Source organism: Hypanus sabinus, chromosome 6 (assembly GCF_030144855.1).
Source record: "Hypanus sabinus isolate sHypSab1 chromosome 6, sHypSab1.hap1, whole genome shotgun sequence".
In the NCBI taxonomy this organism is placed as follows: domain Eukaryota; kingdom Metazoa; phylum Chordata; class Chondrichthyes; order Myliobatiformes; family Dasyatidae; genus Hypanus; species Hypanus sabinus.
Genome location: NC_082711.1, coordinates 80,792,216 through 80,819,513, shown reverse-complemented (window position 1 = coordinate 80,819,513; position 27,298 = coordinate 80,792,216). Strand labels below are relative to the sequence as shown.

At 40.4% G+C, this 27,298-nt stretch overlaps 1 protein-coding gene across 1 annotated transcript in view; it reads right to left on the bottom strand.

Moving 5' to 3' along the window:
* Positions 1 to 27,298, bottom strand: part of LOC132395619 (band 4.1-like protein 4B) — a 339,992-nt gene that overhangs the window by 42,544 nt on the left and 270,150 nt on the right. The window contains exons 19-20 of the mRNA XM_059972481.1: positions 23,800 to 23,867; positions 4,846 to 4,947 (exon numbers count right to left, since the gene is read on the bottom strand). Coding sequence (XP_059828464.1) covers positions 4,846 to 4,947; positions 23,800 to 23,867 — 170 coding nt within the window. The remainder of the gene's footprint in view (positions 1 to 4,845; positions 4,948 to 23,799; positions 23,868 to 27,298) is intronic.

Genomic DNA, 27,298 nt, shown 5'->3' with positions numbered 1-27,298 from the left:
CTGTAGATGTGTTGAGAAGCCTCATCTCAAATATTGATGTTCCAGAACAATTAGTCAGTGACAATGGACCACAGTTTGTTGTGGAACAGTTTCAGTCATTCCTAAAAATGAAGGGAATAAGACATATTACATCTGCACTGTACCAGTCAGCTTGGTAGAAAGGTTTGTCCAGAGTCTAAAGAATGTATTGCAAATAATATCAGCACAACACACTACACGACAGAATCAGAAGCTTGCCAATTTCCTCTTTGCATACTGCAATGCAGCACACTCCACAAACAAAAACTCTCCAGTTGTGCTGTTCCTGGGTCCTCTGCTTATGCATCTGCTTGGATCTCCTCAAATCCAATCTCAGAAAGAGTATGCAGAATAAACAGCTGAGACAAATTGAGGACTACTCAAATCACGAGGTTTAATGTTTCACTCCTGGACAAGCAGTCCTGGTGAAGCACTATAGAGTATATCAAAAGTAGATACTTGAAAAGGTTAAGAACAGAACTGGATCACTCTCCTACACAGTGGAGATTGTGTCTGACATCTGGAGATGACACATTGATCAGTTGAGGAAAACAAAGTCAATTATTAGAGAAGAAAGGTGTCCAGAGCCGGCAAGTCCATTTCTTGCAGTCCTAGAGTCAACTCCTCCAACCACCACAGAGGGTCGGGTCAAGTCAAGTCAAGTCATTTTTATTGTCATTTCGACCATAACTGTTGGTACAGTACACAGTAAAAATGATACAACATTTTTCAGGACCATGGTGTTACATGACTCAGTACAAAAACTAGACTGAACTACGTAAAAAAAAAACACAACACAGAGAAAGCCACACTAGACTACAGACCTACACAGGACTGCATAAAGTGCATGAAAACAGTGCAGGCATTACAATAAATAATAAACAGGACAATAGGGCAAAGTATCAGTCCAGGCTTCGAGTATTGAGGAGTCTGATAGCTTGGGGTAAGAAACTGTTATAGTCTGGTCGTGAGAGCCCGAATGCTTCGAAGCCTTTTCCCAGACAGCAGGAGGGAGAAGAAATTGTATGAGGGGTGCCCCAGAACCTGAGATTACTTCTCAGCCACAAGTCTCACTTGCCAAGCAGAGTGACCACCCCCGCCCCCTCCCCCCAACTTGTCAGGGAAGATGTTATTTCACAAGAATAATAAATCCACAACAATGATTAAATCTTCAGGCCTGAATGGGACAATTTGAAATTTACTATGATGTTATTTGTATATAGTAGTTGTATAACATGGTATACTGTATATACGGTACATATACAGTGGTATGCGAAATTTTGGGCACCTCTAGTCAAAATTTCTGCTACTGTGAATGGCTAAGCTATTCAAAAAGATGACCTGATTTCCAAAAGGCATGAAGTTAAAGATGACACATTTCTTTAATATTTTAAGCAAGATTACTTTTTTATTTCCATCTTTTACAGTTTCAAAATAACAAAAAAGGAAAAGATCCCGAAGCAAAAGTTTGGGCACCCTGCATGGTCAGTACTTAGTAACACCTCCTTTGGCAAGTATCACAGCTTTTGGAGACAGCTAAGAGTCTTTCAATTCTTGTTTGGGGGATTTTTGCCTATTCTTCCTTGTAAAAGGCTTCTAGTTCTGTGAGATTCTTGGGCCATCTTGCATGCACTGCTCTTTTGAAGTCTATCCACAGATTTTCGATGATGTTTAGGTGGGGGGACTGTGAGCGCCATGACAAAACCTTCAGCTTGCGCCTCTTGAGGTAGTCCATTGTGGATTTTGAAGTGTGTTTAGGATCATTATCCTGTTGTAGAAGCCATCTTCTTTTCACTTTCAACTTTTTTTTTTACAGACTGTGTGATGTTTGCTTCCAGAATTTGCTGGTATTTAATTGAATTCATTCTTCCCTCTACCAGTGAAATGTTCCCTGTGCCACTGGCTGCAACACAAGCCCAAAGCATGACTGATTCACACCCATGCTTAACAGTTGGAGAGGTGCTCTTTTCATGAAATTCTGCACCCTTTTTTCTCCAAACATACCTTTGCTCAAGTAAATGAAGGGAATCCTGACGATTTTCTTGATTAGTTTTCGTTCATTAAGAGTTGGCCCAAATAAGCAGCTGCCTCAATTAACCAGAATCCACTGTACATAGTATTAACATTTTTTGTTCCTTATCAAAAACATTAAAGTGTATGATTTCGCAATGTCACAAACTCATACATTTTAGAAAAGGAAACCATTACCTTCGCAAATAAAAATATGACCAGTATGTCTTCCACTCAGTTTTGCTGATAAGCATTAAGCATTAAGGCTTTTACACAATTATGCTAGCTTTCTTGTTCAACTATTAAATTATATCTTTCTTTCACCCTTTCAGATGACATGATTGGTCATTTAGCTCTATTGAGTATTATGCTTTCTTCCCCTCCATTCAATTTTACCTGCAGCATAATTTCCCAAATTCTCATTAACTCTACTATCCAACTACGAATGGGATGAAACAGAAAATCTGTGCAGTCACAGGGAGAATGTACAAACTTTACACAGACAGTACCAGAGATAAAATTTAAATCTGATCACTGAAACTGAGAGGCAGATGCACTAACTGTGGCACTATTGTGCCAATGCCAGTTGAAATGCTCTGCTGCCAAGAATAGCAGGATAACACTTCTATCTAAACTTCAGATGTTTTAGAATATAAGCTTTACTTCTCTCATTAATATGATCCAGAAGTCCATGCTTTATTTAGTTACCCACACTTTGCTGCTACCTATACTAATTTATTTCTATTATTTTATGTTGCTAAGGACTTCTCTTTCCACAGATGCTGCAAGATCTGCTTAGTTTTTCTAATATCTTTCATCTTAGAATAATAGAGCTGTGCAACACAGAAATGGGTCCTACAGATAACCACATCCATTTTCCCCTATCTACTGGTTATGGGTTTGGTTCATGGGTTCAGGGGTCTGGCAAATGGGGACAGAAGATGGTCATTGCCAGTATGTAAGTTAACTATTTATTTACAGGACAAGATGGGCACTTGTCATTCAGTAATCCATTCAAGTTACACACATTGGCAAACACTTCAGTTAAGTATTTAGGCCAAGTATGAACCTAGGCCCTCTCTCACTGCAGCACACTTCTACTGTTTCTATGCCACTGTCTACAACCTGACCCATGGTGACCCAGAGAGCAAAAAGAGAGCATGTGGTTTCTGTGCATTAAATTTAAATTCTACCGGCACTGAGACGTCATCAGCTAAATGGCAGCTAGGGGGAGGGCTGTAGTGTTCCTTAAAAAGGCCAATCCCTAGTTAGCACAGGGAGTGGCTTTCGATGAACAGGTAAGATGAACACCTACTGCAACATTTACACCACTTGTTCATATTACGACTATATCCTATCTCTTCCTATTTAAGTGCCTGTCCAGATGTCTCTAAAACATTGTGATGGTACCTGATTCCATCTGCTCCTCCAACAGCAAATTCCCGACAATAACCACTGTTTAAAAAAGAACATTGCTTTCAAATTCCCTTTAAAACGCAATCCTCACACCTTAAACCTATACCCTCTTGTTTCTGGCACTCATGGCCTAGAAAGAAGATTTCCCATCCACTCTATCAATCTCTTTTTAATATTAATATTTAATACTCAATGATTCCAGAGCAGCTTCTTTCCTTCTGTGACCCAGATGTCTGAATGATCTGTGAACACTACCTTGTTTTTTTTGCATTATTTATATATTTTCATACAATATAGTAATTTTATGTGTTTGCACTCTACTGCTGCTGCAAAAGAACAAAACACATCATAAGTCAGTGCAATAAACCTGATACTGATTTTCTCTAAATGATCTACTTCCCCTTTCCTGAACTTATTGCATTGCATATCCTTCTCCTAGGTGAATACTGATGACATTGTCTGGCTCCACACACATAGATCATCCCTATAGTTCCCCAGAGGATTCACTCTTTCCCCAGCAGCATACAGAGAATGCTGGAGGAACTCAGCAGATCAGGCAGCATCTATGGGAGGAAGTGAATAGTCAATGTTTCAGGCTGGGAACTTTTGTAAGGACTTGAATGATTTTTTACAGAACTGAACACAATATTCCAAACGTGGAACAACCACAGTTTTAAACAGCTGCAACGTGACTTGCTAATTTTCATATTCAGTAATCCAACCAATGAAGTCAACTATGTCATATGCCTTCTTTGCCGTATTTTCCACTTTCTGGAGTTTGCATCTCAAGATCTTCCGGTACATCAATACCCCTCAGGGTCTTGCCATTTATTGCATACTTTCCTTTTGCATTTGCCCTCCCAAAATAACTCACTTTAGTCTTGTTTGCCATTTGTTCAACCCAACTTTCCCTCAGATATCCAATGGACCTATATCCTACTGTATTCCTTGGTCACACAGTCATCATCAATTTTCATATCATCTGCAAATCTGCAAATTAGATCACCTGCATTTTCAACAATCATTTATACGTATTATAAACAGAGTTCCCAGCACTGATATTTACAGAACATCACAGGTCATAGACCTCCAGTCAGAAAAACAACCCTCCACCATTACACTCTATTGTCTGAGATCAAACCTATTTGGTACAAATTACCAAGTCATTCAATAATATTTTGGACTAGCCTACCAGGACAGACCTTGCCAAATGCTTTAATAAATTCCATGTAAATAAATGCCATACATTATACACTAAATGCTTAACGAATAACGCATGAGTTTCTGTTACAACAGACCAAATTAGGATTGGAATATTCAATTATGGTCTAAAGTGATTAATCTGAACATTCAAATCTTTAACAGAACATGCTAAAAGCTTTGCCAAGTCATTATACTCACAAGCTGTATTGTCTTGTCAGTTTCCTGATACGGGAACTTTTTGATCGTGGCCTTTCCTGAACACCAGTTGTTTTTGTGCTATCTTGTGATGTATCCAGGCACCTAGCATTGTTTAAGAGTACAGTCAAATTTTGATTTGTTCACTTCAAAAAACAGTTCACTTAATATCAATTGTTTTTCATCATATTGTCTAAATAATTTTACCATTGATAATGAGAAGGCAATCATCTTTAAAGAAACACTTACTTTGTGAAAATGTACTGCATCTATATTATACAAAAATGACACAAATTCCATCATAATTTTTCATGAATGTGAAGAATAGACAGGCAGCGTTTCGCTTTCAAGAATTCTCTTGGGAATGGAAAGTGGAAATACACTTTCAATCTTTATATAAAGATCCACAGCACCACTTATAAAGATATATACAATATCCATACAATTCCATTTGGGATTGCATGGGATTCTATACTTTAGATACTACCAAAATATTAGTTACTTTTTCAATAAGAATGTGGGAAGAATTCAGAAGTAAAAACAATATCACAGATTGTAGAATTTATTTAATATTTCTTGAAAGTATTCATTTATACAGTTCCAAGGGGAACAACCAACATACCTTAACCTGATCCCACTGTATCCTTCAAGAAATTAAATGTTTTAGTTGGATGTAAAAAGAAACAAGGTTGTGCACAATCCATTTTCATTGATTGTCATAATGTGCACACATTTCAGTAACAAACAACATTGGAAATTTTCCCTGCTTCAGTAACATGGGGCAGATTTCAGCAATTATTAGAGGTTGAATTTCTTACCTGCCTCACTTATTTTACCCACTACCTTGCTGTGCATCTTACAGTACTTGTAACAATGCTCTGTGTATACCAAATAAGACCACCAGCAATCTGAAACCTGTTGTTCCTCATAACCGCAGAGTGAATGATTGATTGATTTCCTAGCACTGATAAAATCATGATTCATTGGCAGTGACTCTTTTCCCTTATATCAAAGCCTTCCTAGATAATTATACATTTCACTATTCTGCCGAATCATTGATTGGTTCTGTACAGACAATCACTTGATGGTCTTTAAGTGCAGAAGGCGACCATCTGCACTTGCAGATGGTCTTCATTTGCTAGTGCCTGCATCTACTCTGTTGTTACCTCTTGTTCATGGAAAATATCCAAAGTCCCTTAAAGCTGCACTCTTACATGTTTAAATTTCACAGCTTGACTCTTGACAGAGCATGAACTCCCACTACAATTTCTCCCCCATTTACCCTGAGTGTAGCCAGCATCATCCCCATCAGGATTATAAACATGACACCACCAGTTATCTATTCCCATATTCTGGTTTGCTCTACTTGCAAGTATTTTCTGTTGTCCTTTCACCTTTATTTTATTTTACTAAAAATAGCTCCAATCAGAGTAAAAAATATTCTCAGTTACTTGAGACCATAATCTTATCACATCCTCTCCAAAGCATTTCACACTGTAAATCCACCTTTTATCTTCCTTTAATTCTTCTTTCACCTTTCAACTCAGTGGAATTTTCTTGGCATGGCTTCATTTAAAACTTCAAGAGTTTTGCCAGTCCAAATAAACAGCATCTTATTTTACCCTCTGCTGCAGTTCTCTGTGGCTTGTTTTGCAACTTGTCCTCTTGCTTATTGATACATTGCTTCTTGTTGTCAACACCTACAGAAATGAGTTCTTCCAGAAGCAATCAATATCACTCAGGGCACCACCACCTCTACCACTGTTGTCAGTTCTCTGTCTGATGTTTAGTCTTGGATACAGTCATAGCATTACAAAGACCAATGCTGGATTTCAGCACTAACAACATAGATGTACAGCCTTTCCCAGCTGGTTCTGCAGACAGCACCAATGTAACTTTGACATCAAAACCCATGCCTGTCAAACACATACTCTACTTGCACCTCTGCAATAATTACCTCTCTCTGCTCTTCATCATGGTATTTCACCCTGGCTCCAACACATTCATTGCCAGTCTTCCATTCTCCACAGAAAATATTTCATCACTGCACTTACCATCTCATTTATAAAAACACCTGTCTGCTCCCGCAATGCTTACCAATTAACAGCAGGTTTATACTCCCACAAGTCTTAAAACCTTTGCAATGATTTTCCCACTCTGCAAAATTCTATGGATCTAAATTCCTCTTTTGCCACATATTTTAAACCTGCTTTTCCCTTGTTATTTTTTTTCGCAAAAACTTCAATAACAGGCTTTTATTTTCATCCTTATCTATAGTCCAATCAACTTTCTTCAACATAATTGGAAGTCAGGCACCTTTTACCACAAGGCTTTAATGATGTAAGTGATTTGAATTAATGCTGGAAATATAACACAATTTTTCACTGTTGCTGGGTCAAAATCCTGAATCTTTCTTCCCGAAATCATTGAGAGTACAACCACACATCAAGGACTGCTGCAGCTTATGAAGGAAGCTCACTGCCACATTCTCAAGGGCAACTAGAGAGGATTAATTAAATGCTGGCTCAGCCTGTGAAGCTCCCATCGTTTGAATGAAGATGAAAAGAAACAATTAGAGCTTTAGTTCTTTTTCTTGTGTACTACTAAGCTGGGCATTTAAAGAAATATTTACCATAGTTGTCCAATTTAAAATGTTTTATACACCAGGTTCAGAATATACCAGAAAAGTTGGCCGAATTAATAATAATTACCAAATAACACACAGAATTTCAGGAATTGCCCATCTCAGAGGTGTTTCTGTCTCACAGCTCCAGCTTGTTTCTGACCACTGGAGTTAGAAGCTGCATGTTTTCTCTGAGCAAACAGGTATTTTTCCCCAGATGCACCAGTGATCTCCCACATCCTAAAGACAAGCAGGTTGTCAAATGCCTGATTTACATTGCCCCTTATTTGTAGGTGAATAATAGAACTGATGGGGGTATGGGGAGGATAGGTTATTGGTAAAAATAATTGGGGCAATAATCGGATTGCCATATGAGACAATCAAATTTGTTAAATTGAATAGCTTCATTGTTTGTATGTGAATTCAAGCAATGAAGCTGGATGATTGTTTTGACTATAGAGGGCACTCTTTGCAATTAAATGTGCCTGTGTGAAAATGAATAAACCTGGACCGAATTCAACTACACCACTTTGCGAATGTTCTCAGAAATAATTCTCATTCAAAAGATATATCAAATAGAGAAAATTGCTACTTCCACTATAAAGCAAACTTTAAGAAGAAAAAGAACATTTTACTGGAAAAGATGCAGCTGACAAAATCCACTGGTTAACATGAAAGGTAGTATGTTCATAAAAAAATAATCCTATAGAAACCTACTGTACCTTAGGATGTGAAAGTTCAAACTGTGAGGAAGGTAGTCTAGGAGGAATTATGGTGTAAAAAGAACCACAGAGGGATTTGGGTTTAATGTAATGGCATACGGAATAAAACTAAAGGTCTTTTAAATGATTTAGTAGCAAGATTACAGCATGTGTTCTTTAATAATAGAAGTTAGAGTTCTGGGAAATCATACTTTGTAGACTTAAAATTCAGTGAAAGTTCTCTACTATTTTAACACATATATGCAGTTATTAGGCCTAGGGAATTAATCAATCATCAGATATTATTTCAGCATAATTTAATGCAATTTCAAATTACTATTCTAGAGAATTGTGACAACACTCTGTATCACTAATTTGTGCTCATTTTCTTGTAGAAACATTTTGTCCCAATTTTGGATTTGTTGTGAGTTAGCAAGTACTGAACTACAAGGATGTGACTTAATAGCTAACTTAAAAAGTAATCAAATGTGATTACTGTTTGCAGACCATTATGGGTACAGTGATGGGACAGTGGTTGTTACCAGGCCAATAACTCTAAAACCAGTATAAACAATACAGAGATCATAGTTTAAAACCTATCCTGGTAGCTGTGGAATTTAAATTTATTTGATCATTTCGAATTTGAAAGACAACGAAAAAACATGAGTAATTATGATCATAAAAATGTGAGCTGTTTAAATCGTACTGTTAAGCACCATTCATTGTTAATATGGAAAGGAAGTCTGCAAGTGACTGCAGCTCCAGACTTCATTGACTTTTAGATGCCCTTTTAACTGTCCTAGCAGGTGACTCTGATACAACACTTCTACAATGCTAAAATGGAAAAAGAATACAACAGGATAGACAGTCTCCATTGAATCAGATGCTGAATTTGAATAAAGCCTCATTGTCTTAATGAACAGTGTCTTAGTCCAATGGTTAGAAGGTTCCAAGGCAGCTGGAGACCATGCTCTGCTGAACAGACTTAGAGCATGGGTGTGCATGCACACATTTTAAATGCACATATACAAACACTGAACATACATTCACAATGAACACAGGAACAAAATCATCCATACATTGTTTTCCACAGCTTGTATCCTAACCCCACAAAATTGATCTCTCCCTCAGTTCCTCTATTTTTGATCATCTTCCTCCAAATGCCTTTCTTGATTCCCCCATTCATTGTCCCTCATGGTTCCTTCACTCTTTGATCACCTCATTCACAGTTAGACAAATCCCTAAGACAGAGAAAAAGACCATAAGACATAGGAGCAGAATTAGGCCATTTAGCCCATTTTTCTCTGCCATTCCATCATCTCTGATCCCAGATTCCACACAACCTCATACACTTGCCTTCACACCATAGCCTTTATGCCCTGACTGATCAGAAAACTATCAATTTCTGCCTTAAATATATGCACCGACTTGGCCTCCACTGCCATCTGTGGCAGAACATTCCACAAATTTACTACTTTCTGGTTTAAAAAAATCCTCCATATCTCTGTTCTAAAGGCTGTGCCCTCTAATTCTGGATACCCCCACCAGGAAGCCATTTTACCATGCCCTTTTTAAGCTTCTCTTGCTTCCCTCTCCTGCACTCCTTCTGAGCTCCACTCTTCTTTTTCGTAATTGCTGCATACTCTCTCACGAACTTTGAGGACAACTTTAGCCTAGTCCCATCAGTGCCCTGGCTTAGCTTAACAACTACCTGTATCTTTTAGAATTTATTTTAAAGTTCTGTTACTTGTTTTTAAAGCTCTCAATGGTCTGAGACTGGAGTACATCACAGAATCACTTTCATTTTATAACCCTGCTCAAGCTCTCAAGTCTTCTTCCACTGGTCTCTTAAATTTAAACAATCTCCCTCAAAAGGTAATTAGCAGGCCAGCTTTTTTGAACCATACTCCCAAACTGTGGAATTCAATACCTAAACCTATAAGAGATGCAAACTCAGTTGACACTTTAAAGCTATAAGAAGTTGTAAAATTAGTCAGCTCCATCTTGAGTACTAGCTTCCAGAGTATGTAAGGTACCTTTAAGGAGTGGTGCCTCAAAAAGGTGACGTTCATTATTAGGGAGCCCCATCATGTATATACACACAGACTTTATCCCATTGCAAAGCACTTTGAGCTATAGTGTCTGTATGAAAAGTACTATATAAATAAGTTATTATTATCATTATTAATTTTCTATGATTTCTCAAATCATGATTAATGATACACAGAAGGAAAGCAAAGTGGAGATAGGAGAGCAGAAATGGGACAAAGGAAAAAAGACATACAAAACAGTGAAAGCCTAGAAAAACACAATACAAAGAATTACAGGAAGAGAGAGGTGATGAAGATTTCTGGCAAAGGGATGCTTATGAAGTGGGAGGCATTCAAAAGTGAAATATTGAGAGTGCATAGCTTGTACACATGTTCGAGTTAGAATAAAAGTCCATGCTACATGGACTTCAGCACGGCCTTTGACAAAGTCCCTCATGGGAGTTTGGTCAAGAAAGTTCAGTCGTTTGGCATTCAGGATGAAGTAGTAAATTAGATTTAAGATTTTCTTTGTGGGAAAAGTCAGGGAATGGTAATAGATGGTTGCCTCTCTGATGGGAGGCCTCTGACTAGTGATGTGCCACAGGGATCAGTTCAGAGTACGTTGCTGTTTGTCATCTATATCAATGATCCGGTTGATAATCTGGTAAACTGGATAAGCAAATTTGCAGATGACATCAAGACTTAGGGTTAGTGGACAGGAAGGAAGACTATCAAAGCTTGCAGCGGTATCTGGACCAGCTGGAAAAATGGGCTGAAAAATAGCAGATTGGATTTAATGTAGACAAGTGTGATGTGTTGCACTTTGGGAGGACAAACCAGAGTCCAGTAATGTGCAAATGTCTTAGGCACATACATAGAGTTAGGATGCCTAAGACTTTCACACAATACTGTAGTAATTTTATGTATTGCACTGTACTACTGCTGCAAACAAAAAAAAAATAATTTCATGACATTGTGAGTAATGACAAACCTGATTCTGCTTATGGGTCTCTATTGTGAACTAAGAGTGGGAGGGTGGCAGAGAGAAGGTAAGGAGTAGGAAGCACCAGAGAGACATTCTGTAATGATCAATAAACCAATTGTTTGGAAACAAATGACCTTGACTTCTCTGCCACTATGCCACACCCTTTTCGCTGTGTGTGTGTTGTTATGATTCCAGCCCCCTCCTTTGTGAGAATCGCAAGAGCACCCGTCGAAAGGTGGGGGGGGGGGGGGTCAGTAGACCCAGTCGGAGAGAGAGAGAGAGACGTGCCAAATTGCAGGTACCACCAGGGATACAGAATAAAGACAACAGCGACTATTGTCTCATGGAGACCACGTGAAAAGCCCTCGGGCAAGGTGGACTGGTTGAGAGAGAGATTGCATCATCCCAACCTGATTGACACCTGCGACCCTGTGAGGAAATATAAAGGAGTCTCAGGGGGACAGCCCTTTAGACGCACCAAGAAGACACGAGAGTGTTCCTGCAGCAGCGGGAAGCCATTCTGAAGGAAGCCACGTGCGTTAGATTCCGGGATTGGAATTTGTGGCTGGAATCACAGAAAACCGCTTTAACTAACATCGGGGAGAGGAAACCAACGCTCCCCCGATTTCACAGAAGATTCATTGAGACTCGGCAAGTTCTTTCTCTTCTCCCCCCAATCTCTCTCTCTCGGTCGCCCCACGAAAAACCCAGAGATTTCCAACGGGCTGAGGCCGGCAGACTTTCAGAGTGACTTTTATATTTCCAAAGGACAATCTATTAACCCCTAGACATCAGCAGAGCTCATTTAATAATGATGATTATTAATATACCTGCGCTTTAGATTGAGTGTTGACAATGTGCCCTACCTGAATGTATGTATTAACCCTACTTTTGTGTCCCTTTACGAATAAAACGTTTGAAAATAGTGACAACAGACTTCAACAGACCTCTCTATCTTTGCTGGTAAGTTATCCAGTTACGGGATACGTAACAGTGTGTGTGTGGGTGTAGATATATATATAACGTACATGTATATATAAAACAGTACCATACAGTAATGTAGGACAAACAGTGATACAAAAGGTTCCTTAAGGTGGTTACAGCAGGCAGTGGTAATGGGGACATGCTCCCAGTGGCGTGCGACTCAGACAGCCTCTGACAACCAAGACCAGCTCCTGGCCTTCATGCATGCCCAGCAGAACCATTTCTACAGTCAGGAGGAGGAGCAAAGGTGGTCTACTGGTACCTTAAAACCAGTCACTTTGGGCAGATGGGGCTCGTCAGCCATGGTCGGCAGCTCATCTACGGGAAGGAAAACTCTGATCTCAAACCTCCACAGCCTTGTGGCTATACCCCCTCATGGGGAAGGGTTTGGGAGTAAACCCCGAGGGAAAACTCCAGAGCTGAAGCTCCTAAGGCTGTTCAACACTGACTGGCAACTCCTGCAACATTGCTGGTGCCAAACTGTATCGGTCTCTACCATTCCTTTGGGTTAATCAGATGCATGAAGAAAGGGAGTTTGCTACATGGACAATAGCTTGCTCTCCATTTTGTACTGCCCTGGCTTGCGTATCCAGACAGCTAGGATACAAAATCCACTGTCGACCCTGACCAACGAAGGACTCATCATCATCAAGTACAAAAATTGGGATGTTATATAGAAGTTGGTGAGGCCAAATTTGGTGTATTGTGTGCAATTTTGGTCACCTACCTATGGGAAAGATATCAGTAAGATTGAGAGGGTGCAGAGAAATTTTTACAAGAATTTTGCTGGGTCTTGAGGACCTGAGCTATAGGAAAAGGGTGAATAGGTTAGGACTTTATTCCCTGGAGCATAGGAGAATGAGGGAAGATTTGACAGAAGTATACTAAATTACGAGTGGTATAGGTAGGGTAAATGCAAGCAGGCTTTTTCCACTGAGGTTGAATGAGACTAGAACTAGATGTCAAAGGTCAAGGGTGCAGGTCAAAGGGACTAAACTGTTTGGCACAGACTAGATGGGATGAAAGGCCTGTTAATGCAATGTAAGATTGCAAAACCAATGACATAAAGGCAATAAAATACAGTCAAGTAGACATAGAAAAGAAAAATAAGAGAAACAAATGAACAAAAGCAAATAAAAATCTGGAAAGCAAAATATTAATATATATTAAATTAAGCACAATAGCTAAGGAAAACATACACTAACACAATTCTGGCAAACAAATGAGGTTAGTTCACTTGAACATGTTTTCTGGAACTCAATTCTTCACTGTGAGACAATTATTGATTACAGCTCAGTATTCACCACTTTCACCCCTCAATAGTAACAAGCTTCAAAATTACAGTTTACAACTGGATCTTAGCTATAATCTTTGAATCCTCTTTGGCTGCAGGGGAAGTGCTGGAGGACTGGAGAATGGCAAATGTAGTTCCCTTGTTTAAAAAAGGTAATAGGAAGAAACCTGGGAACTATAGACCGGTGAGTCTTACGTCGGTGGTATGCAAACTACTGGAAAGGATTAAGGATAGGATCTACGAGCATTTGGAGAAGTCCAGTCTACTCATGGATAGTCAACATGGCTTTGAGAAGGGAAGATCGTGCTGCATGAGCCTGATTGAGTTTTTGAAGAGGTGACAAAAGAAATTGATGAGGGTAGGGCAGTGGATGTGGTCTACATAGACTTTAGCAAAGCATTTGACAAGGTCCCTCATGAGAGACTCATCCAGAAAGTCATGAGGCATGGGTTAAGTGGAACCTTGGCTGTTTGGATAAAAAATTGGCTTAAAGGAAGAAAGCAGAGGGTAGTTGTGGAAGGAAAGTATTCTGCCTGGAGGTCAGTGACTAGTGGAGTGCCGCAGGGATCTGTCCTGGGTCTCCTGCTATTTGTGATTTTTATAAATGACCTGGATGTAGAGGCGGAAGGATGAGTGAGTAAGTTTGCGGATGACACGAAGATTGGAGGAGTTGTGGATGGAGCTGTAGGTTGTCGAAGGTTACAAGAGGATATAGACAGGCTACAGAGTTGGGCAGAAAAATGGCATATGGAGTTCAATCCGGACAAGTGTGAGGTGATGCATTTTGGAAGGACAAACCAGAAGACTGAGTACAGGATTAATGGTCAGTTACTTAAGAGTGTGGATGAACAAAGGGACCTTGAGGTTCAAATCCATACATCCCTCAAAGTCGCTGCACAGGTTGATAGGATGGTTAAGAAGGCCTATGGGATGCTAAGCTTCATTAACAGGGGGATTGAGTTCAAGAGTAGAGAGGTCATGTTGCAACTCTACAAATCTCTGGTGAGACCGCACTACAGTATTGTGTTCAATTCTGGTCACCTCATTATAGGAAGGATGTGGAGAGGGTGCAGAGGAGATTTACCAGGATGTTGCCTGGTTTGGAGAACAAGTCATTAGAAGCAAGGGTAGCAGAGCTGGGACTTTTCTCTTTGGAGCGTAGAAGAATAGGAGGGGACTTGATAGAGGTCTACAAGATTATGAGAGGCATAGATAGGGTGGAAAGCCAGTACCTGTTTCCCAGGGCACCAATAGCAAACACCAGAGGGCATATGTACAAAATTAAGGGAAGGAAGATTAGGGGAGACATCAGGGGTAAGTTTTTTTGCACAAAGGGTTGTGAGTGCCTGGAATGACTTGCCAGGGATGGTGGTGGAGGCTAAAACATTAGGGGTATTTAAGAACCTCTTGGACAGGCACATGGATGAAAGAAAACTGGAGGGTTATGGGGTAATGTGGGTTTAGTACTTTTTTTTAAGGATTTTATGGGTTGGCACAACATGGAGGTCTGAAAGGCCTGCACTGTGCTGTAGTGTTCTATGGATCCTCAACATCCTCATTGGAATACAACTGTCAATGCCAGTAGGTAATAACACAGACACAACTCAAGGCAGTGTGTTTAGCTCACTACTTTTCTCTTTGCACCAATACTGTGTGGCTAGGCACAGCTCAAATCCCACCTATAAATTTTTGATGACATAACTTTTGTCCACAGGATCTCAGATGGTGGCAAGGAGGCAGACTGGAGTGAGACAGCTCAGCTGGATAAGTGGTAACACAACAGCAACCCTTGCACATGGAGTCAGTAAGACAAAAGAACTGATTGTGGACTTCTGGAATGGGAAGTCAAGAGAACATCTTCATTAAGAGGTCAGTAATGGAAAGGGTGAGCAGGTCAAGTTCCTGGGTATCAACATCTCTGAAGATCAACTGTATCCTTGGCCAAAACTATTGATGCAATTATATAGAAGGCATGCCACCAGTAGCTATACTTCATTAGGAGTTGGAGGAGATTTGGTATGTTACCAAAGGCTCTAGCAAATTTCTACAGATGTACTGTGGAGAGAATTCTAATGTTGCATTACCATCTGGTATGGTGGCACCACAGCACAGTGTTTGGAAAAAGCTGCAGAGGGCAGTAAACTCAGCCAGCTCCATCATGGGCATGAGCCTCCTCACCATTGAAGACATTGTCCAAAGATGATACCTCAAATAGACAGCATCCATCATAAAGGACTTCTACCACCTAGGACATGCCCCCTTCTCATTCCTAACATCAGTGATTGAAGTATGGTCCAGAATTGTCGATTTCTGTATCACGTGTGAATTACCAACTCCAGACCAAACCTGAATCACTGAAGGATGCTCAGCATCTGTGGCTGTGCTTGAATGCTATCACTTCCTACAAAGGGAAGCAAAGTGATATAGGTGACAATAGGGCTTTGCTCCCAGATGAACTCAATGCCTTCAATGCTCGCTTTGATCATCAAATCATGGAGGAACTTTCACGAACTCCTGCGGCCCCTGATGACTGTGATTTCAGTCTCTGAGGCCGACATGGGAGCATCATTCATGAGCAAGCCCACAGAAAGCATCCGGCACAGATAGGGTAACTGTTTGAGTACCAAAGACCTGTGCTGATCAACTGGCTGGATTGTTCACAGATATCCTTAACCAGTCTGAGGTACCCCCTACTTCAAGCAGGCTTCACTTACACCAGTGCCTAAGAAGAACACGGTAACCTGCCTCAATGACTATGGTCCAGTATCACTTATATCCAGTGTGATGAAGTGCTTTGAGAGATTTGGTGATGAAACATACCAACTCCTGCCTGAGAGGTGACTTGGATCCACTCCAATTTGCCTACTGGCACAACAGGTCCAGAGCAGATGCCATTTCACTGGCTTTTCATTCAAAACAGGAACATTTGGACAGCAAAGATGCATACATCAGGATGCTCTTTACCAACTGCAACTTGGCAATCAATATCATCCTCCCCTCATAACTAGTCAATAACTTCAAGACCTTGGCTCATTACCTCCTTGTGCAAATGGAACCTTGATTTCCTCACTTGCAGACCCCAGTCAGTTCAGACTAGCAACAACATCTCCTCCACAATTTCCATCAGCAAAGGTGCACCACAAGTCTATGTGCTGAGCCCCTGCTCTACTTGCTTTATACTTATGACTGTGAGACTAAGCACACTTCCAATGCCGTATTTAAATTTGCTGATGACATCACAATTGTTGACTGAATCAAAGGTGGTGATAAATCAGCATATAGGAGAGAAATTGAGAGAGAGTTGTGCCACAACAACCACCTCTCACTCAATGTAGCAAGACCATGTAGCTGATTATTGACTTCAGGAGAAGGAAACTGGAGGTCCATGAGCCAGTCCTCATCAGGGGATCAGAGGTGGAGAGAGTCAACAACTTTAAATTCCTTGGTGTTATCACTTCAACAGATCTATCCTGGGCCCAGAACATGTGCAATTATGAAGAAAACATAACAGTGTAGTTGTGCGCAATGCGCTACTAAAAAAACACATGGAGGCAGAGAGAGCTGAACTCAGAATGCCTTTACTGATTCAAAATCACGCACTTAAATCTCCCCTCCCATGGGCCCCTGCAACCCACGGGGCAGACGTGACATCAGACTGTCCCCGGAAGGTCCGCCCCGAGCGGGTAGTTCCAAATGCGCTACTGTGTGTCTGCCTGCAGCTCCCGATGGCGGTTCGAGTCCCGTGTGTGCAGGCCGCCACAACAGCATCTTTTCTTCCTTAGGACGTTTGAGAAGACTCGGCATGACAAACTATATACAGATAATATATTAACTGGCTGCATCTCACCAATACCCTTGAACAAAACATTCCTAGTGGTTATGGCCCAGTAAAGCCCTCCCCACCACTGAGCATATTTACATGGTGCACTGTCACAGGAAAGCAACATCCATTATCAAGGACCACAGCTACCCAGGCCATGCTCTCTTCTTGCTGCTGCCATCAGAAAGGAGGTACAGGAGCCTCTATACCCACGCCACCAGGTTCAGGAACAGTTATTACCCCTCAACCATCCAGATCTTGAACCAGAGGGGATAACTTCACTCAACTTCACTTGTCCCATCATTTAAACGTTCTCACAACCTACGGTTTCACTTTCAAGAACTCTTCATCTCATGTTCTTGATATTTATTGCTTATTTATTTATTATTATTATTATTACTTCTTTTGTAGTTGCAGTTTGTTGTCTTTTGCACACTGGTTGGCTGCCCTGTTGGATGTGGTGTTTCATTGATTCTATTATGGTTATTATTTTATTATGGATTTATTGAGTATGCCCACAAGAAATGAATCAGAGGGTTAAATATGGTGACTTTCATCATAAATTTATGTACTGCAGCCACAAAACAACAAGTTTCACAAAATGATCTGATTCTAGTTTGATGGATTCAAAGGAAACGTGGATTCTGGAAAACTGAAATAAAAAGCCAATATGCTTAGAAATACTTTAATCCTCTGCTGTTACACCAGTATTTATTGAAGGGGTATTTTTCAATGCCTATTTTTTTTTACATCACCTTTGAATACAAAATAAGCACACTTAATTTCCAACAATTGAGAAGGTGGGCTGGTCAACTGTGAAACTGAATGTATCTGTTCAGTTGAAGTTTTAACAAAAGTGAAAAAGATGGAAGGGAATCCAACCTGTTTTTGAGGCATTCCTTTATGTATTATTGCTGTGAAATTTTTAAGGTATATTTAAGATGTTATTCTAATTCCAGATTTAACACTGGTTAATTTAACCGACTGAACATGAGATGAAAGAGTTCAAAATATTTTTCTAGTACTAAAATGCTTTACCTCATCTCAAACTACCAAGTTAATTCCCCATTTCATTCCCCAAGTGATGCTATCCCCAGCAATCAGAACCACTAACTCTGTAATTGAATACTCTGCAGCCTCGCTCCCTGTGGTATTCTTCAAAGATCCCTGGGCTTCACCTCCCACCCAAAAAGGACCATGCCTCTTTTTACTGATCCGTACTATGCTTCCATCATGTAGCATGCTCCTTCTTTTCTGTAGCTGTATCATCCTCACCTCTCAGTACCCCATCACTCACCTGCCCTCCAGTTTCATCTACTACTCACACATTCCACCCACCAATTTCCCACCTTATTTCCCCACCACTGGAGTAACTCATTGGGTCGAGCGGTAAGTGGTGGATGGGTGGGCGGGGAAGTGAGCAGAACTGTTGGTGTTGAACCCTTGAGTCAGAACAAAGTGTACAGGAGAGATAACCAGTATGAAGGACAGGGGAGTGATGAGATATGGGTTAGAGATGTCTTAGGACTGAAGTCGAAGGATCACGTTAGGGAAAGGAGGGGAAGGGGTGGAATTAGGAGACATCTTTTTCCCCTCATCCCTATTCATCCTCCGCAGTGACCACTCTCTCTGTGACTCCACAGTCTGCTCAAACTTCCCCCACCACCACTCCCCTCTGTTTGTTGGCATTTTCCCCTGTAACCATTGGAGGTACAACACTTGTTCTTACATTAGTCCCTCATCTCCATCCAAGAACATAAACAGCCCTCTCCCCATTTGCTTCAGGTTTCACTTACCTTTCACTTCTCCCCAAATGGTTCCCACTGTCACTATATTATCAAACTGGTTGCTTATGTGTTCTTGCTCATCACCTTCCAGCAGCTGTCTCCACCAATGCCTCCCCCACCTGACTAGTTTTTGTCTGCCTCCATCTATTTTCCACCTGCAGTACCCTAGCTCTACCCCGCAAAATGGCTCAATTTGCCCATCATCTTTCATCGGTGTGCCAAATCTTGAGCTCATTTCACCACTTTGTACTAGCCACCTCCCCTCTACATGCAAACGTGATGCAGGTTTTCAACCCAGAAGCCTACCAGGTACTTTCCCTCCTGCAGATGCTGCTTCACCCACTGAATTCCTTCAGAAGATTGATTGATGCTGCAGATTCCAGCATCCGTAGTCTTGTGTCTCCTGTATTACTAGCCTTTCCAATCTCTATCTGCCTCAAAAATTTTAGTCTTGAGACCTCTCTTAGCCTAGAGGTGATCAACAACTAATATTAGTCTGGTAGATTTAAGTGTCAAAGAATCAAAGAAGAGTAGCTAGGCAAATGAGATAGAATAACTTGCAGAACCACAGGGAAGAAAGAAGTGGACGTGCAGGGTTTGCTGGAGAGATTTGTCTGCCAGAAGTCAGCATGAACTTCATTACACAAATGTCTTCCTTTTGTGTTGCACTAGATAAAATATTAGTCTAGCAATGAATTTATATAACCCTAACAAAAGCTAATTAACACAAAAAAAACTTCCTAACTGGAGGTAGTCGTGAAAGAACAAGCCCTGTAGTGACAAAATTGAAATAATATTTCATAAGACCATAAGACAGAGGAACAAAATTAGGCCATGTGGCCCACTGAGTCTGCTCTACCATTCCATCATGGCTGATTTATTATCCCTCTCAACCATATTCTCCTGCCTTCCCCTATAACCTTTGACACCCTGACTGACCAAGAATCTATGACCATCTGCTTTAAATATTCCCAATGATTTGGCTCCATAGCTATCTGTGGTAATGAATTCCACAAATTCACCACCTTCTGACCAAAGAAATTCGTTCTCATCTCTTCTCTAAATGGATGTCCCTCTATTCTGAAGCTGTGTCCTCTGGTCTTAGACTCACCCAATATAAGAAAAATCATCTCCACATCCACTCTATTAAGGCATTTTGATAGGTTTCAATGAGATAACCCCTCATTCTTCTAAACTCCAACGAGTCTAGGCCCAGTATCATCAAATGCTCCTCATATGTTCACTCCCGGAATCATTCTAATGAACCTCCTCTGGACCTTCTCTTATGCCAGTCCACCTTTTCTTAGATAAGTTGTCCCAAAGTGCTCACAATATTCCAAGTGCAGTCTGACCAATGTCTTATAAAGCCTCAGTATCACATTCTTCCTCTTATATTCTAGTCCTCCTGAAATTAATGCTACATTGCATTTGCTTGATTCAACCTTCATGATAACTTTTACAGAATCCTGCAAGAGGGCTCCCAAGTCCCTTTTCATCTCTGATTTCTGAATTTTCCCTCCCATTTAGAATAGTCTACCCTTTTATTCTTTCTCCCAAAGTGCATGACCAGACACTTCCCTACATAATACCCCATCTGTCACTTCTTTTCCCATTCTCCCAATCTGTCCAAGTCCTTTTGCAGACTCCCCGCTTCCTCAACATTACTTGCCCCTTTACCTATCTTATTATCGTCTGCAAATTTGGCTACAAATCCATCAATTCCATCTTCCAAATTATTAACATACAACGTGAAAAGAAACAATCTCAATTCTGACCCCTGCAGAACACCACTTGTCACAGGATGCCATCCTGAATAGACCCCCTTTCTTCCCACTCTTTGTCTCCTGCCAGTCAGTCAATTTTCTGTCCATGCTGTTATCTTTCCTGTAATACCATGGGCTTTTATCTTGTTAAGCAACTTCATGAGTGGAACCTTGCCAAAAGACTTCTGAAAATCCAAGTAACCAATATCCACTGTCTGGCAAGATTTCTCCTTAAGGAAACAATACTGACATTGCCCTACCTTATCATGCGCCTCCAAATACCCAAAATCTCATCCTTAATAATGGACTCCGACATCGTTGCAACCACTGAAGTCAAGCTATCTGGCCTATAATTTCCTTTCTTCTGCTTCCCTCTTTTCTTAGAGTGGAGTGATATTTGCAATTTTCCAGTTCTCCGGAACCATTCCAGAATGTAGTAATTCTTATAAGACGATTACTACTGCCTCCACAATCTCTTCAGCTGTCTCTTGCAGAACCCTGGGTGCAGTCCATTTGGTCTAGGTGACTTATTTAGTGTCAGACATTTCAACTCCCCAAACATTTTCTGCTTAGTAATAGCAACTGCACTCACTTCCTCCCCCTGACACTCTCAAATTTCTGGCATATTCTTGTATCTTCCACAGTCAAGACTAATGCAAAATTCTTAGTAAATTTATCCGCCATTACTACCTCTCCACTGTCATTTTCCAGCGGTTTGGTATCCACTCTCATCTCTCTTTTACTCTCATCTCTGAAAAAAAACTTTCTGTATCTTCTTTATTATTATTGGTTGGCTTACCTTCATACTTCATCTTTTCTCTCCTTATGGCTTTTTTAGCTGACTTCTGTTGGTTTATAAAAACTTCCCACTAATTTCCATATGCCCACTCTATTGCTTTTATGCTATCTTTGATTTCCCTTGTCAGCCACTGTTGCCTCATCCTCCCTTGAGGATACTTCATCTATGGAAAACATCTTTTCTGTGTCTTTTAGAACATAGAACAATACAGTATGGTACAGGCCCTTCGGCCCACAATGTTGTGCCGACCCTTAAACCCTGCCTCCTATATAACCCTCCAACCTTAAATTCCTCCATATACTTGGTAAATTCATATTTTGAATTGCACCCAGAAACTCAGCCATTGCTGTTCTTCCATCATCCCTGCTAATGTCCCCTTCCAATCAACTTTGGCCAGTTCCGCTCTTCTGCCATTGTAGTTCACCTTACTCTACTGTATGACTGATACACTTGACTTATCTTCTCTCTCCCTCTCTCTCTCTCTCTCAAACTGTCTCCTATGGATTCCCTTACCTTAAACTCCTTATTGAAAACTGGTTGATTACACATCAGCCAATCCAAAATTGCCTTTCCTTTAGTGGACTCAATCACAAGTTGCTCTAAAAAGCTATCTCATAAACACTCTGCAAATTTCCTCTTTTGGGATCCAGCACCAACTTGATTTTCCCAATCTACCTGAATATTGAAATCCCCATGACTATCATAACATTTTCCTTATGACATGCCTTTTCAATTTTCCATTGAAATTTAAATCCCATTCTGTCTACTGTGTGAGGACCTGCATATAACTCCCACCAGGGTCCTTTTACCCTTGAAGTTTCTTAACTCCACCCAAAAGAATTCTACGTCTTCTGACCCTATGTCAAAACTAAGAATTAGATTTCAGTTTTTGCCAATATAGCCACCACCTCCCACCTACATACTGGTCCTTTTGGTACAAGTTGTATCCTTGGATGTTACGCTCTCAACTATGATTTTCTTTCAGCCATGACTCATTGATGTCCACAGTGTCATACCTGCCAGTCTCTAACTACACTACAAGATCATCTACCTTATTCTGTATACTGCATGCATTCAAATATAGCACGTTCAGTCCTGTATTCATCACCTTTTTCAATTTCACCCCCATGCTATACTTCAACATCCACAGACTGCAATTTTGCCCTATAATCTGCCTGTCCTTTTTCACAGTCCCGTTACACACTCCAACTGCTTCATCCTCAGCTCATCAGTTCCCATTCCCCTTAATTTAAACCCTCCCCAGCAGCTCTAGAAACATGATTGCAAGGATATTGGTCCCCCTTGGGTTCAGGTGTAACTTGTTCTTTTGGTACTTGTCATACTTTCCCCAGAAGAAATCCCAATAATTCAGAAGTATGAAACCCAAGGATTTGCATCACTTCCTCAACCACTCATTCATTAGTACTATCATCTATTCCTGCCCTGACTAGCACAATAAGGAATTTGTCACTTCAAATGAATACATGATCCTTAGGCATTCTCACAGAAAAAGGGATCTCTAAAATACATTAATGTGACACTATTTGAGGAAGCATCTTTTGGTTTCCACATACCATGCAAAGACAACAGAAAATCTGCAGATGCTGGAAACCATAGCAGGTTTAGTCAATGTTTTGTGCTGATTCCTGCTTGGAACATCGATTATACTCTTTTCCATAGATGCTGTCTGACCTGCTGAGTTCCTTCAGCTTTTTATGTGCATTCCACAAGACTCTAACATGCTTCCTAGCCATGACCTGAGCACATTAAATATAGACTAATACTCTGGTTACCAAATCATTGCTATACAGAACCTGAGGCACATTGTACAGTACACGAGAAAGAGGATCGACTCTTTTTGATGGTGCTCCTTAAATTTCAAGAGGCATAATATAATCTTTTTTGGTAATGTTAGTTGCAAAAAAAACTTGAAAGCTAATGTACTAATCATTTCTGATTTATCACCGATGAAATATTGTATGTTTAAGCTGTATTAAAATTATAACTTTATGTAAGCATAAAAAATAATTCAGTTCTGGAACATTTGATATTTTGCAACTAAACTTGTGCTCATGCCTTTACCACCAGTTTAGAGGAAGGCTAACTTGACCAGTCTTAGTTTTAGGGAACTTTGCTCATAAGAAGATCTGTGTTGAAAGGTTCTGACTGACCTTGAACCATCTGTCAATGTGCCTGAGGATTTATTGTTGCTGCTCAATGCTGGCTCCTCTTTCTTACACTGTTGAAGAAAAATGAACAATTAGTAATAAAAATAGTCTTTATTTTAATTTGTTACCCAGAATCAACAGCAGCTCTACTCCTACCAATGTATGAATGTACAATTAATTGATTTTGGGTAACATCTGAGACAACAGAAGACAGCAAGATGGAGATAACCTGCTTCAGCCATTCCTTTGTACAAATATGGCATTACATAAAACAGAAGCAAAGAAAATGCAAATTCAATCTAATTCAAAGGTTGTATGAATACAGCTACTAAAAATAGCTCACTTTAAAAAAAATTCTGAATCACTTTGATTTGAATTTATTGACATCTGATAAGGTACAATTTTGCTCATATGACCATCAACTGCTTCAGGTAAAAGATTTCAACTTTAAAAAGCTAACAGTTTTTTAATAGTATGGTAACTTAATTAATGGATGACAACCATAGTTGTGCATCATTTATCCAAAAACATGAGTTTGAATCTCAAAATAGCACATGGGGCGTTCAAATTCAAAGAATTACATTGGTAGTTGGGTTTTAGGAACAGAACCCCCCCCCCCCCCAGAATTTCAGGTATCTACTTCAGATATTCTCACTTCTTATTCTCACTAAAATTTGCCAATATTCAGCAGTGACAACTGTAGCTCCAAACAATATTTCCTCTCCTTCTGCAGCACAACACTATCCTTTCAGAACATGAGCCTACATACATTTTCTCCAATTATCATAGTAGAAACAAGCAACATAGTGGAGCACAACCATTTGACCTATTTGTTTTAATCATCTCTGGTGAACCAGCGTTTTACTAACAAACACAAAATGCTGGAAGAACTCAGCAGGCCAGGCAGTATCAATGGAAAAAGTACCGTCGACTACTCGGGTCGAGATGCTTCAGCAGGACTGGAAAAAATTAACTGAGGAGTAGATTAAAATGGTGGATGGAGGGGAGAGGTGATAATGAAACCTGAAGAGGGAGGAATGAAGTAGAGTCGGGAAGCTCATTGGTGAAAAAGATACAGGGCTAGAAAAGGGGAAGTCTGATAGAAGAGGACAAAAGGCCATGGAAGAAAGAAAAGGGGAAGGCGATGGGCGGGCGCAGAGATAAGGTGAAGGAGGGAAAAGGGGATGGGGAAAAGTGAAGGGAAGGGAGGGCATTACTGGAAATTCAAGAAATTGATGTTCATGCCATCAGGTTGGAGACTACCCAGACAGAATATAAGGTGTCGTTCTCCATTCTAAGTGTGGCCTCATCAAGACAGTGAAGGAGGCCATGGATAGATATACAGGTGTCCCCCACTTTACGAAAGTTCAAATTACGCCACTTCACTTTTATGAAAGACCTACATTAGTACCTGTTTTCACTAACCGAAAGAAATCCAAAGAGGATTTTCGCTTTTACAAAAAAGGCGCCCGCTTTAAACTTGTGTTTACCCTGAGAAAGACTACCACGACCGTGAGGCCTTACGCGGGAACATGTGTGCGCATGCGTGTACGTTCCAATTTTTTTCTACAAATCGGTTTTTGTGCTATTTGGTATGATTTGGTAAGTTATTTTTTGGGCCTGGGAAAGCTCAAAAATTTTTACCATATAAATTAATGGTAATTGCTTCTTTGCTTTATGCCATTTCGGCTTCATAGGAACACTCTACTTTCAGATAGCAGGGGAAACCCGTGTCTGAATTGGAATGGGAAGTGGAACTAAATGGGAGGCCACTGGGTGATCCCGTTCTTTGGGCGGAAGGAGCTGAGATGATTGATGAAGCAGTCTCCCAATCTATGTCGGGTCTGACCAATATACAGGAGACCACAACGGGAGCACCGGGCACAGATATGACACCAAAAGACTCACATGTGAAGTGTTGCTGCACCTGGAAGGACTGGTTGGGGCCCTGAATGGTGGTGAGGGAGAACTTGTAGGGACAAGTGTAGTACTTATTCCACTTGCAAGGATGTGTGTCAGGAGGAAGATCGGGGGAAGGGATGAATGAACAAGGGATTTGCATTGGGAGCGATCCCTGTGGAAAGCAGAAACTGGGGTGGTGGGGGGGAGAGGAGGGAAAGATGTGCTTGGTGGTGGTATCCTGTTGGAGATGATGGAGGTTGCAGAGAATTATGTGCTGGACACAGACGATGGTGGGGTGGTAGGTGAGGACAAGAGGAACCCTATCCCTAGTAGGGTGGCGGGAGGATGAGGCAAGAGCAGATGTACGTGAACTGGAAGAGATAGTTGAGGGCAGCATTGATGCTGAAGGAAGTGAGGCATTCTACTACATCACATTCATAAGTTTCTTGTTATTTATAAAATATGCTCCAATGTCTATACAAATTTATTTTTGAGGACTAGCAATAACTTAGTATTTAAATCTCTGTATTTTTACTACCATTCATTGCACTGAGATAATTTGGTTGTTTTACCAATTTCTATTAATCACAAAAGCAGTAGATTATACACGTTTCAAAATGCATGCATTTTAATGAAATATTTTTTTGCTTCCAATGGTATTGGACATCCCAAATAAACCTAAATGACTGTATCAAATTTGCTTCAGTAACATCAGAACCAGGTGCTCTGAGACATGAAGCTGACAACGGATCCTTGATTTGAAACATTAACTCTGTTTCCTTTCCCACAGTTGTGGCCTAGCCTGCTGAGTATTTCTATCATTTTAAAAAGAAAATATTTTGTTGATTTTCATATAATGTAGATAAAAGATCAACAATATTCTTAGGTCTTCCTTGAACAATGACTCCACAGAATTGCAGGCACCTGTTCAAAATGGAGAAGGAACATTCAGGATAGCACCAAGAACTTCAAATCCCTTCACTGGGAACACAAAGAAGTGCAGCAAAAAATGGAAGGTATGCATGTTCTCACATTCTATTGTCCATTCCACCAGGTACCAAATGTCTCATCTGTAATAACACTGTATTCCATATTTGCCTCCTCAGTTACTGCAGCACTGGAATATAGTGGATTCCAGATAATTGGACCATCACTTAACCAGGGCAGCCTCTGATTTGGGACAACTCTTAAAGAACAAAAATTAATTGAGAAAATAGCTAGAATTTGCTTTGTTTATTTGGGATGCATGCCACTGGATTCCAACAGGAGACTGTTGCTGAACAGTTTTTAACTAACAACTGTCGTGAGCACGTGTGGCTGTTAGACACTACGCCGTGCTTAGTGCAAACAGTTTTTAAACTAGCGTCAGTTACGAGTGCTTGTGTTCAAAAAACAGTGCTTTTTTGTCATTGATAGTTGGTGACAGAAAGCAGTAAGACAATTCATAACTGTTGTGTTAACTGTGGTTTTAAGCGTCCAAGCTTGGAGTTGCCAGAAACTGTCAGAAGTGAAAATGAAACAATTTCACTACTTCAATAAGTTACAAACTACAAAGAATTTGAAGGCATCAACAATTATTATTCAATGTTACAATTAAAAT